General features: G+C 44.7%; 1 protein-coding gene across 3 annotated transcripts in view; it reads right to left on the bottom strand.

The window, feature by feature from the left end:
- Positions 1 to 3,034: 3,034 nt before the first annotated feature.
- Positions 3,035 to 12,572, bottom strand: part of scoca (short coiled-coil protein a) — a 41,577-nt gene continuing 32,039 nt past the window's right edge. For all 3 annotated transcript variants that reach the window (XM_084317983.1, XM_084317984.1, XM_084317985.1), the window contains one exon: positions 3,035 to 6,120. In XM_084317983.1, the coding sequence (XP_084174109.1) occupies positions 5,978 to 6,120 (143 nt within the window). In that variant the 3' untranslated portion in view covers positions 3,035 to 5,977. The remainder of the gene's footprint in view (positions 6,121 to 12,572) is intronic.

Raw genomic sequence — 12,572 nt, 5'->3', positions numbered from 1 at the left:
TTATAGTTCATGTTCTTGCCCAATGATGGCAGATATCCCTGTTTACATATGTTTGCAAATTGTACATTGCTCTTGGAAATAAAACAATATTTAATAAAAAAAAGAAAGGCATCCTGTTGATTGACTTACAGGTCTCATATAATGGAAAATGGGTTTTGCTTCTTGGCATGGATTTGGCAGTCTGAAATGTTAGTTAGGTGCTGAAGAAAAATGATATACTTATATAGATATATTATATACTCCTTGCTGTTTTAGCCTGGGTTGTTACGGGAATCAATTATTTTACAAGCTCTTCCAATTAGCTTTAAGTACTGTAATCAATTAGCTGTCCTTTTTGCCAGGAACACTGCCTAGTGCCTACCTACCTACCATCTACTGCCCAGTTTGTAAAAGGTTTTTGCTTTTGCATGGGGTGGCTAGGCAAGGAAAGGGTTAATAAACATCCACCAGAAATGGCATATTCAATACAAGGATGCTGGAAAATAAATATTAAAAAAATACCTGTTCACTTGTGCAAAATAAGTAATGCAATCGCTGTTTATCCCATTGAACTGCATGATGTCAAACCAAAATGTATTTTCAAATAACCCCTCACATTAGGCTGGGTGGTATGACCTGAATCTACAGTGCAATCTGTAAATATGAGTCCAGGCTGTATTCAAGCACATTGGATTTGAAATGGAGCAATGATTGAGGTTAAAGGAGCATTTTACCCAAAGTTTTAAAGTATATTATAAGTATATAAAATATATATTTTCCTCTTACCCAGAGCACTATCTATCCATCTAGATAATTTTGGTGTGATTTGCTGAGTTATCGCTCCAATACAATGGAGCTGAATGACATTGGGTGTGTGGCACTCAAAAGTGGCAAAATAAGATATATAAACATTTGAAAACAATGTCTTTCCAGAAATCATAACACGGTTACTGGGGATAATCCACAGACCTTGTTGTGAATAGTTTATATTGGGAACTATTTTCTAATGAAGTACACCTGCCATGATAGTTATTAATGAAACTTAACAAGGTCTGTGGATTTGGGTAACAAACTCAAACATTCGTTGTCTATGGAACAGCTCTAGACTTCATCTTTACCTGATGACATCACAGGTTTTACTCTTACTTCTCTGGTGTCTGGCTTTGGGAGTGAGTTGCAGACCAACACCCCTCGATACATTTGAATGGCACAAAGCTGTATAACTGCACGGCAGCTGGCCTCGTGAGATCACAAGAACATCCAGCTTGTGAGGATTCAAGTTATGTGATTGTGGTTCGGACATCCTTGGTGTCCTTTGAGGAACGACTGGCAGCTACGGGCGTGGTTTATGTGTGAAGACGACAAGTTGTGAACGTTTTAACGGACTTCCCAGAGGGTGCTGTGCAACAGTGTCCACAATACTGTAAACTAGTTGACTTCGGTTATGCTGTTTAGCCCCTGAAATATCCATCATCACCCTCCTGTCACTATAAGTAAAACTAGTTATAATTTCGGTTACTTTTTCCATGTCTAGTTTTACTTTGGAAGTCAATGGAGAAACCGGACAGGAAAATGTGGCAGGTCTATTTGAATAAATCTCCCTATTCTAGAAGTATTCTTTACTCTACGTTTTCTACCCTGCACTGTCCCATTCTTCACATGTAATAACACTGGGTAGGTGTTAGGAATTGTACTTTGTGCTATAATCTTGTGTAGTGTACTTTCACAGCTCCTGTACTACACATGCATTTCACATAGTTCAGTTGGACCTTAATGCATCTTGTTCCACAAACACATCCTACTGTATCTGCAGTCAAGAGTAATTGTGGTTTACACCCAGGGCCCGAAACTAGAGCCTGCCATTGGCGACCAGATTTTAGGTTTGGTGTGTGCCACTGAGAGGTCTGTCCGCCATTTGGCGGGTCACAAAATAGTCATGTAAAATAATTAAAACTGCAGTGTGTTTTCGTCTTATGACAGGCCTAATTTGTGGCTTGTTTACTGATGTCACATCCACTACTCTTCTGTCCTGACTGCCCGTGGCGCCTGCTTGCACTGTAGGGAGCTAACTAAGCTAATTAGCGTTAGCTGCTAATCCTGGAAACGCTCAAAGCACCGTCATGGAGTCCACAAAACCAGTTCCATTAGTGAGGAAAGGGGTTATATTAACGAGGCTTGACAACAGGGGTTCAAAGATAACTTCACATTTATTGGCTATTGGTTTATTTATATCGCTTCATGCATCCACCAAGGTCTGTGTGTTTGTGTTGACATCTTAGTCTGTGACAGACTCTGTGTGTGACATCATCAACTACGCGACTCAGACGGAGATGCATCCATAGATATATATCTATGGATGCATCCAGCTGCAGCGCCAGAGAATCCTTGCATGCTGCTGAATGTAGAGTATAGGGTCTAGCTGCAGCGCCGGAGAATCCTTACTGGAGCTGGAGGCTACTCGAGTATACACACAGACAGCGCCGGAGAATCCTTACTGGAGCTGGAGGCTACTCGAGTATACACACAGACAGTGGAGCTGTTTGCAGATAGCGAGCATTTTGACTTGTTGCGTGGTGGCGATGTCTCGCAGATAATACAACTACAAGTATGATTATACTATATATAAAAAAATGTAAATTATATAAAATAAAAATAAAAAAAATGTATCAAAAAGAAAATGTGGCAGGTAAGAAATATGCTTGGCGGGTAGATTCTTCCCATCTACCCGCCACTGGCTGTCAAAGTTTATTTCGTGCCCTGTTTACACCTTTAAGAAGGCGAGTCGCTCCTGTCCTAAGCCGTAATTCTTGCTAAAACACTGTCCCTTACTTCCTTTGTGGTGGTTTATGGCTCAGTGTGTACGTGACACTGACGGCCAATGTATCTGCCATGTACTCAATAAACTTCAGAGCAACCTTTGAAACTTCCTTGGTGTCACTTTATTCTCCAAGCGCTCAGAGCTGCTTTTGGGTAAGAACTGCTGCCACTGGTCTGCTGATTAATCACAACCACAACAAATTCATAACAGTATGTATGAAATGCCCAAAGAAACGAGTTAAGTCTTAAGTCTTTATTAAAACAAAATGTTAAAAGGCAATTGCATCAAGATTTACAGAGCATCTCTACACACAAGGCAGTTTGTTTCTTAGGATGTTTGTAGGTAGGGCAGTCAGTCAGCATGCCAGAAGGAAAAGAAACGAGGGATAATATGCATATTACTGTACAAAAAATTATAATATATTGGAGTGTAACACAATATCCAAAATGATTTCCCTTTGCAATAGCACCAGTAACAAAAGCCATTCTGTATAAACATTTAAATTGCCACTCCAGGTGGGGGGGGGGGGGGGGAGCAATAATTTACTAGCTAGGGATGAATAACCTATTCTTAATCTCAATGTTGTCCACCACATTACCTTCCTGTATCAATCCCTGTGATCAACCCTCACGCTCCCCCGTCATATATTTGAGGATCCACTTTGGAGCTCATTATTGACATCAGCACGTTTTCCAGGTAATGCCCGGTTTGATGCTTCTATATGCAGTGCCTGTGCTCCAGGACTGGGTGAGTGGATCAATAGCACTCTAGGCTGCTTCACTTTTTATTTTTCCCGGACGAATACCTTTCCTCAGTCCTCTTCCTACATTTTCCTTACTCACTACATCTCTTCCCAGTCTTGCTCTGTTCGCTCTGCTTCTCAAATGCACTTTGCTGGGTTTTGTCTACAGCCCTGCCACTCAAATCCATGTAAGTAGGTTTGCATTCAAGGTCCAACCATGATCTTTTATGTTGCATTATTTTAAAACATTAACCGTTGGTTTAACAATAAAATAACTGTTATTTTATGGCAATTTAATGGTACATTTTAAAGGGCTGAAAATACTTCAGGTAATGTGAGTGATAACAAAATTATATAGAATTAATGTTGTAGCAGAGACTCAATTTGACCCATCTCAAACCAAGCCCTCTTTTCTTTTTTGATCTACTTTTTCTCCCCATTTTTCTATTTTTCTCCCGTCCCCAATTTCTCATTGTCCAATTCTACCCTCCCCTGTCTCGAACGTTGTTAGGCCATGCCTCCCACAAGCCGGCTGCAATGTGGACGAAGCCTTGCATCACGTGTCCCCTCCGGTACTCGAGGAGGCAGCCGTTGCATCTTTTCACCTGCACAGCGCGATCTCTCAGCGGCGAGGGTCTGCGTGGGAGGGACACGCCGCCCTCGTCGCTTCCTGATTCTACTGCGCAGGCGCACCAACCGACCTGTAGGAGTCGCTGTCCACAACGTCCGATCCCCACCCACCAGCTTTCTACCCCCTAATACTGCCAATTGTATTAGTATGAACGACCAGCCAAACTGGAAGCAACGCCGAGAGCTGGGCTCGAACCCAGCATCTCCTGCGTTGGTGGCGAGCGCCTTGCCCACTGCGCCACCTAGCCGCCCAAGCCCTCTTTTCTTGATCCTCCAATCACAGCTGAGGATTAAGAAAAGAGGGTGGGTTTGAGATAGGTCCATTGAGCACACTGGCTCCTAATTAGGCCATTACCTGCAGGTTTAAAATGCTCGGCCCTCCGCTGTTCGTGCTCTTTGTCTCCCTCTACCGCCAAGGGTCTGGTCCCTGTGGCCTAAGTTGGTCCCTAGTGCATGGTCCCCAAATGGGGCCTCTCTGCAACCCTAGGAGGCTGTACCCAGTCGGGCCATTGGGGTATACCCACCAAAAGACCTCTTCAATAAATATTCATTCATTGCATTCAATCCAGTGTTTTCGAGTCTCCCCAATTGACCCCTCTCAAACCCTGCCCTATTTTCTTAATCCTCCGATCACAACTGTTGCTCCTCTCTGACAAAACTCGAGGAAAGCAACATTTGTGATTGGATGATCAAGAAAAGAGGGCGGGTTTGAGAGAGGTCAACTGAATGATAAGCAAGCATCCCGTCAGTGCGATGACGTATTGTGATTGTGACAGGAACCACTGGTGGCTTTCAAAACAACTGATTGGCGTTGATAAGGATATGGAATTAAGACATCTATGTACAGTAATTAATACTTACTCTTTCATTTCTCTGTGCTTTTACTTACAAAACCTTGTTACCGAGCCATCCATGGTGGCGTAATGGCTGCATCTAGATTCTAGAACCCAATTTATGGCGCAAATGTACATTAAAAAAATAAATGAATTAAGCGTCTTTAGTAGCTTTACAAAACCAGAATTCAACACCTCGTCATTAGATGTACAACAACCATTAGACAAGAAATTAATCAAGGAGTCAATTAGTCATACATTAATTAATTACATGGCCATGCAATTCAAATATGTGTCATACTCAATGCTATCCAGGCCAGTTCAATCCAGATTAAACCAGTGTTGAAGTAGTATATTTATAATTGGACCACATGACATCGTCCAAGACCTAACATAACTCAGATCCAGCTGACATAGAAATACAATGAAAGGAAAGCATCAATAAATAAAACAGTGTTGTAATGAGAAGGATGACTGGGTTAAGACGGTAAACGTGATAGATAGGAAGGGGACATGAAGAGCATGGGAACAAACTCAAGGTACAAATGACCCTTAGCCACTTATCCGAGACCAGATCAGTTACTGATGGATATTAACTGAACACATTTCTGTTCTCCTGATTTTCACAGTTGACCAGTTTGAGTTGAAACCATGTGATCTTGCACTAGTGGTCCAAGGGTGACCTCTACCTAGTCTGTGCCATGGAGGAAAAAGCTGCTGCAAAACATATCTGGGCCAAATTGACTTCTCATTCAATCAAATCGCTTACATTTGGAAATTCATCTTGGAGAGTGAGCCAGAGGAGAGAACAGTCGATTTGCATTTTGGAGGCAGTTGCGTTGGTTTCCATCGGGCCAAGCAAACTCTACTGATTACAGAAAAGGCCAAGATCTGTTCTGAAAACAGCCTCCTCTCCATGTCTCCAAGGTGGGGTTACTCTCCCAAGTGCAAGGCCGGGCATCCAGGATTCCCAGTTCACTTCCGTTTGCTCTTGGTGTCGGTGGTCTGAAAGACGCTGGACGCAGACATGAGGTTCTCGATGTACTGACCTAGAACCTGGTTCTCCGACTTGAGCTTCAGGTTCTCCTCCTTGACAGCATCCACGCGCGCCGACAGATCTGGAACACGGAGAGGGAAAGAGAATGTAAAGCTTAGAACAGACGACATTCCACCGATACTGACAGAGATTAAATTACAGATATAGAACACCAAACTGTATTGGCAATAAACCATTTATATCCTTTACAGCCAAAATTTGCATCAAATTTGCACCGTTGAGAAAGCAGACACTGAAGTTAATGGTGAACACTGAACAAGCCTGTGTGAAAAGAGAAGTTATTTGTTTCATGCCGAATACAGGTGAGGTAATATAACTTCTGCTGTGGTAATGTGGGAGTAGAATAATGAGTGTATACGTGTGTGCAATTGATAGAATTGTGCAAGGAGCACTTGTGCAAGCAAGGCTGTGGAGAAATTCTGCTGAAAATGAATGAACTTGAAGTACAGTCTATGTAGGCTAGAAACATGATCTTGATCGTGAGCTTTGAATTGAGACGCCCAGTCTGTCCCTCTCAATTCAAAAGTGAAAGTAACCCGCAGTTCACAGTGGGCAAAGTGGTGATTTGAACATTAAATAGAAATGAGACAGTAGCTTTTCTATAAATGGTTGCCCATCACAACCTAATAATAAATGGGCTCTGCGATGCAGCATCGTGAGTGGAATGGAGCGAATTGGAGCTTGAGTTTGACCAAGATATTAAAATGTGCTCCTCGCTCAGGTGAAGTTAACACTACTCCACTCAAATGCTCTGATGGAGACACATACTTAGTCTATTGACCTACCTCAAGCCCCGCCCTCTTTTCTTTATCCTTCAATCACAACAGTTACGATAAGATAAGATATTCCTTTATTGATCCCTGTGGGGAAATTCAGGATTCAGTTGTGATTGGAGGATCAAGAAAAGAGGGTGGGGTTCAAGATAGGTCAATTGTGACAAGACAAATTCCTGCACATCTACCGTATTTATTTATTTATTTATATATTTGTACTAACAAAGTGTTGAATAAAAAATTTGGAATTTCAGTTTGAGACAAATTGTTAGAATTCTGGTCATATCTCCTCTGTGTGTGTGTGTGTGTGTGTGTGTGTGTGTGTGTGTGTGTGTGCGCACGAACACACATGCAAGAGAGAGAAAGGTAGAACGTTGGCATGGGGCTGTCCTAAGACACTGGATTGTGTTCATTCAACCTTTATTTAAACTTGGAAGGTGAAATAAATAGCAAAAACACAGATAAATACAAGGAAAGAAATCAGTAAAATTGTTATACATTGAATAAATACGACAAAAAACACACGAGGAAAATAAATAAAGAAAATGCAGTCAGTTCATACTGATGTAGGGAGGCGAAAACATTTTAGTGTGTTCTAAGCTGAGACATAAAAACAAAAAAGATTTCCAAGTTTGAGCGAGATAGATAAGGACATTATAGATAGAGATGTTACGATACCATTTTTTCCTTCCCGATCCGATTCCGATACCTAAGCTTTGGGTATCGGCCGATACCGATACTGATCCGATGTATACTGATCCAGTGCATACAATAAAAAAAGAATAATAACTATATTATATAAATTATACTTAAAAAAAAATAAAAAATTTACAGATACTGTTTTATATATAGTTTTTTAGTAATAAGTTAATGGCATTTATTCAACAACAGGTGATTGTATAGATTAGTATTAGTATCATTAATCAATGAGTATGGGGCTGCAGCACTGCAGATATACCCTACTCCAATGATCCGCACGGACGTTAGACGGTGTTGCACTCGCTACCCAGTCTGTTAGTAGCAGAGGCTCTGGCTAGTAGTAACGTTCATGTTGTGATTTTCGATGCAAAATAAATATTCAACATTCTCTTTTGAGACTCCGCCTCAGACTCTTATCCTTTGGCACTTGGAACTTGCTGTACTTTGCTTGCAGGTCTGCAGCCATTATTGCTGGATTATGAATAGCACCAAATTTAGCCACGGTACCGTTGTCAAGCTAAGCTAGCTGTGTTCAAGTTATGACCGATATAATAAACACTCTTGACGACCTGCTTTAACTCCATAGGTTGTGGTGTTTATTATCCTTCTCGTAGACACTTCCACACAGCGTTGTTTCGGTAGCATACATGGAATTAACTACTTCCGGCGCATGAGCGCCTAATATGGTCTGGTCTTAGAGACACACACACAATTGTACTTCCAGTACAATCATTCACATGACATCTCCCCTTCTTTGAGTCAGAGACAGTGTATACTGTTGAATACAAAATTAGTGCAGTGTCCTCTCAAACGAGCAAATAATCTGAGCTCTTAGAAGTGCAAGGTAATACTGTAACCACAATATCAATCAGTTCATTCTTTTTAAATAGAAAAGTGCCATTAATCAAAGTGCTATAATAATAAATAGAAAAGTGCCATTAACCAAAGTGTCATCATAACAATACTTCCTTTCCCCTTTTCCCCCTTTTCTTTTAACAGAGAAAGTCACAATAGAACATAAACCAACATTGTGTGTTACTTTTTTTTTTTTTTTTTACTGAGGGTATGGGGTAGACAACCCAGTCACCTCTGTAGCTGCCGGAGGTTATTCTGCTCCATTGAGGCAAGCCACATGTCTAATAACACACAAAGTCTTTAAATCTCTCAGGTGGACGGATGACTCTGCCCCTGGAAGTCACCCGAGCTGGTTCTGGAAGACGATTCTCAGGCCCTGCCGGCGCCGGGACAGTCTCACGAACAGGGGAAACAGGCTCCCTAGCAGGTGACACGGCCCCTCCAAGAGCCGAAACCCCGATGATGATCTCGTCGTCTACGTCGTCGTCGTCGATCACCATGGCTTTCCTCCGCTCCAGATAGGACGGGGTGCAGAGCGGCGTGACGTCACTCGGAGGTGTAAGCTGGGGTGGCGATGGTTGCTCGCTCGCCTGCATGTCCTCTGCCTCTCCAGGAAGGAATGTAGGTCGTAGGTGGCGCCTGTTCCTCCGCAAGGTCCCGTGGTCTGTCTGGATCAGATAGGACCTCGGAGCTGCGTGTGGCTGCTGAACTGTTGCTGCTGTCGTCCAGCCGGACTCACCGTCGAGTTTCACTGCCACGCTCTGCCCTGGCCTGAGAGGTGGAAGTGCTCTGGCACCATAGCGTCGGTTGTAAGCATGCCTGTAGCTCCTTTTCGCCCTGGCGTCAGCTTCACGCACCTTAGCGAAGTCGGGCCACACAGGCAACAGCACTTTATCGACTGTAGGCACCGTCGTCTTGATCTGGCGGCCCATCATCAGCTGTGCAGGACTGGCACCCGTGGCTTGTATTGGTGTAGCTCTGTAACTCATGAGAGCCAGAAACGGGTCATCCTGCCGTAGGATCCTCTTCGCAGTCTGCACTGCTCTCTCAGCCCCACCGTTGGCCTGAGGATAGTGAGGACTAGAGGTGATGAGTTTAAAGTCATATGTCACAGTGAAACTCTCAAACATCTTGCTCGTGAACTGTTTAGCATTATCAGTGTGAAGCTCATCTGGACAACCCCACCTGGCGAAGATATTTTTCAGACGAGCAATTGTGGTCTCACTCTTCATGTTTGGTAGATGAGCTATTTCTATGTAGCGAGAATAATAGTCAACAACTACCAAGTAGTTTTCTTTCTCGTACTCACAGATGTCCGCCCCGATCGCCTGCCAGGGCCTCTGTGGTAGTGGCGTTGTAATCAGAGGCTCCTTCCTCTGTGTAGGTCTGACCTGCATGCACTCGGGACATTTTGTCACCAGTTCCTGGACCTCTCTCTCCAGCCCGGGCCACCACACACTCATGCGTGCCCGTTCCCTGCACTTGGTGATGCCCTGGTGCCCGTCATGCAACCGGTTGAGTATCTCTTTCCTCATACTGTGAGGAATAACGATGCGGTCTCCGTACAGCACAAGACCCTTTGATAATGACAGGCTGTTACAGCAGTGGTGATATGCTTTGCCTTGTGCTGGTACACTGCTCACGTGCTTCGGCCATCCATCTGTGATCAGTCTGCTCACCACCAGAAGGTCGTAGTCTACGCTCGTCTCCTGCTTGATCCGGTCCAGTTTGGATGGCGACACTGGCCACGCTGCATGAGCTGCGTCCTCGAACGCTGAAACATCAGAGGTTAGTTCTGACACTTCACTCAGAATTACAGACAATGGCTGCCTGGAAAGTGTGTCAGCTACTGTCAGTGTTTTCCCAGGTACGTACTCTGCAATGGGGTTGTACTTCATCAGACGCATCAGCAATCGTTGGCACCGCAGGGGAACTCTATCGAGGTCCTTGTTGTTGATCAAAGGGACCAGCGGTTTATGGTCTGTATGGACTATGAAGCTGTCTAGGCCATAGAGGTAAGTGGAAAATCGTTCACAGGCCCAAACAGCAGCTAAACACTCCTTCTCTATTTGCGCGTAGCGCTTCTCAGCATCAGTTAGTGTCCTTGAACAGAATGCAACGGGTTTCAGTCCATCTGAGTGTCTCTGTAGCAGTACACTGCCCAGCCCGTAGCTGCTTGCATCTGAACTCACTATGGTAGGTTTGTTTACATCATAGAATGCCAGTGTAGGTGCGGTGGAGAGGAGTTGCTTTACCTTGTGGAATGCGTTGTCTTGTGCTGCGTCCCACATCCACACAGCCTCGCACTTCAGCAGGTCGTTGAGTGGCTTTATCACTTCCGATAAGTTAGGCAAGAAGCACCCGAGATAATGGACCATGCCTAGGAACCTTCTTAAGCCTGGCACGTCACTTGGTGGCTGTAGCTCTGTGATGGCGCTTACTTTTGAGGGGTCAGGCTGGATGCCCTCACTGTCAATTCGATGCCCCAAGTAGCTCAGCTGCCTTTGGCGCAGAACGCACTTCTTGTCGTTGAGCTTTAGACCTGCACTCTCCAGGATACGCAGAACATTCTGGAGTCTCCCCTCGTGCTCCTTATCATCTGTACCATGGACAAGGATGTCGTCCATGTACACCTCCACTCCCTCTTGGCCTCTGAACAGCCGAGACATTTCTCTCTGAAAGATCTCCGGTGCACTGGAGATCCCGAAAGGAAGCCGCTTAAAAAAAAATCTACCCACTGGGGTGATGAATGTGGTCAGTTTAGCGGTTTCTCTCTCTAGTGGAATTTGCCAGAAACCACTTTCCGCGTCGAGTAGGGAGAACACTCGAGACTCCCCCAGCTTTGGTAATATGTCATCTATGGTGGGCAGAACATATCTCTCCCTCTTCACAGCCACGTTCAGTCGTTTTAGATCAACACAGATCCTCACCTCATCAGTTTTCTTGGGGACTGGAACCATGGGAGCACACCACTCTGTTGGCTCACTGATCTCCTCTATGACGCCGCACTTGAGCATCCTCTCCAGCTCCTTCTTGACTTTGGGAAGCAGAGGAGCAGACACTCTCCTCGCTGTGTTAATGCTGTATGGGACAGCATCGTCCCGCAGGCATATTCTCACAGGTTTTATTTTCAAGAGGCCCAGATCCGCCCCGAATGTGCCCTGTACCTCCTCCACTCTCTTCACCAGTCCCATTGCCACCGCAACATCACGGCCTAACAGGTTGCTGCCATTTGCTGTCTTAATCACATGGATGTTGAACTTATATTGCCGGCCCTTGTACTTAGATGTGGTAGTGAACAGTCCTAGACATTCAAGTCTACCTCCGGGGCTGTCGAAAGCTGTGCAGTCACTGGATAACTGGGGCAGGTGTTTGAGCTGATGGTAGGTGTCATCTGAAATCACACTGGCGTCTGCACCAGTGTCAATTTTGAAAGTGAGAGGAGTGTCACAGACATTCAGTTCAACAGTCCATGGCCTATTGGAATCTGTCACGTAGAGGTATTTTGTTTTTATCTCACCAAGGAAGTGTCCTTCACTGTAACTGTCATCCTGCTGCTCCATTGTTGTCAGCTCATTCACTCTTGCAGAGCGACACACGGCGGCAAAATGTCCAATCTTCTGGCAGTGTCTGCACTTTGCCTGCCTGGCTGGACACTGCACATTGTCCGGGTGGTCCCTTCCACACCTAAAACACTTCGTTCCTGTAGCACCACCTGCTGCTTGGAAGCCGCCACTGCCCCGCGCTCTTCCCCGCCCTCTGTTTTGTTGGAAAGGCGCAGCGCGCGCATTGTGTCTGACCTCACTCAGGAATGTAGTATCTCCGCAGTTACAACAGCTGTGTGTGACCTCACTGAGGAATGCTGCATCTGCCGAGCCCGCTCTAGACTGTTGGCTAATTTGCCCCTTTATCTGCTCAGACTGTCTCACCATCTCGATGGCTTTCTCCAGCGTCAGATCTGCCATTAATTGTAGCTTTTCTGACATCTCTTTATCCAGGATTCCTATCACCAGTTTATCCCGAATATTTTCTATCTTCACCGGACCAAACTGACAGGTCTCGGCCAGCTCGTAGAGCGTCCGGATGTATTCCTCCGCAGACTCCCCTCTTTTGCGAGCGGAGGTAAAAACGAGCACGTTCGTGGATAATGTTTACTTTCGGAGTGAAATAACGATTCAACTTGTCC

Source organism: Notolepis coatsorum (genome assembly GCF_963971535.1).
Source record: "Notolepis coatsorum genome assembly, chromosome: 7".
In the NCBI taxonomy this organism is placed as follows: domain Eukaryota; kingdom Metazoa; phylum Chordata; class Actinopteri; order Aulopiformes; family Paralepididae; genus Notolepis; species Notolepis coatsorum.
This window is presented reverse-complemented; position numbering and strand designations above follow the sequence as displayed.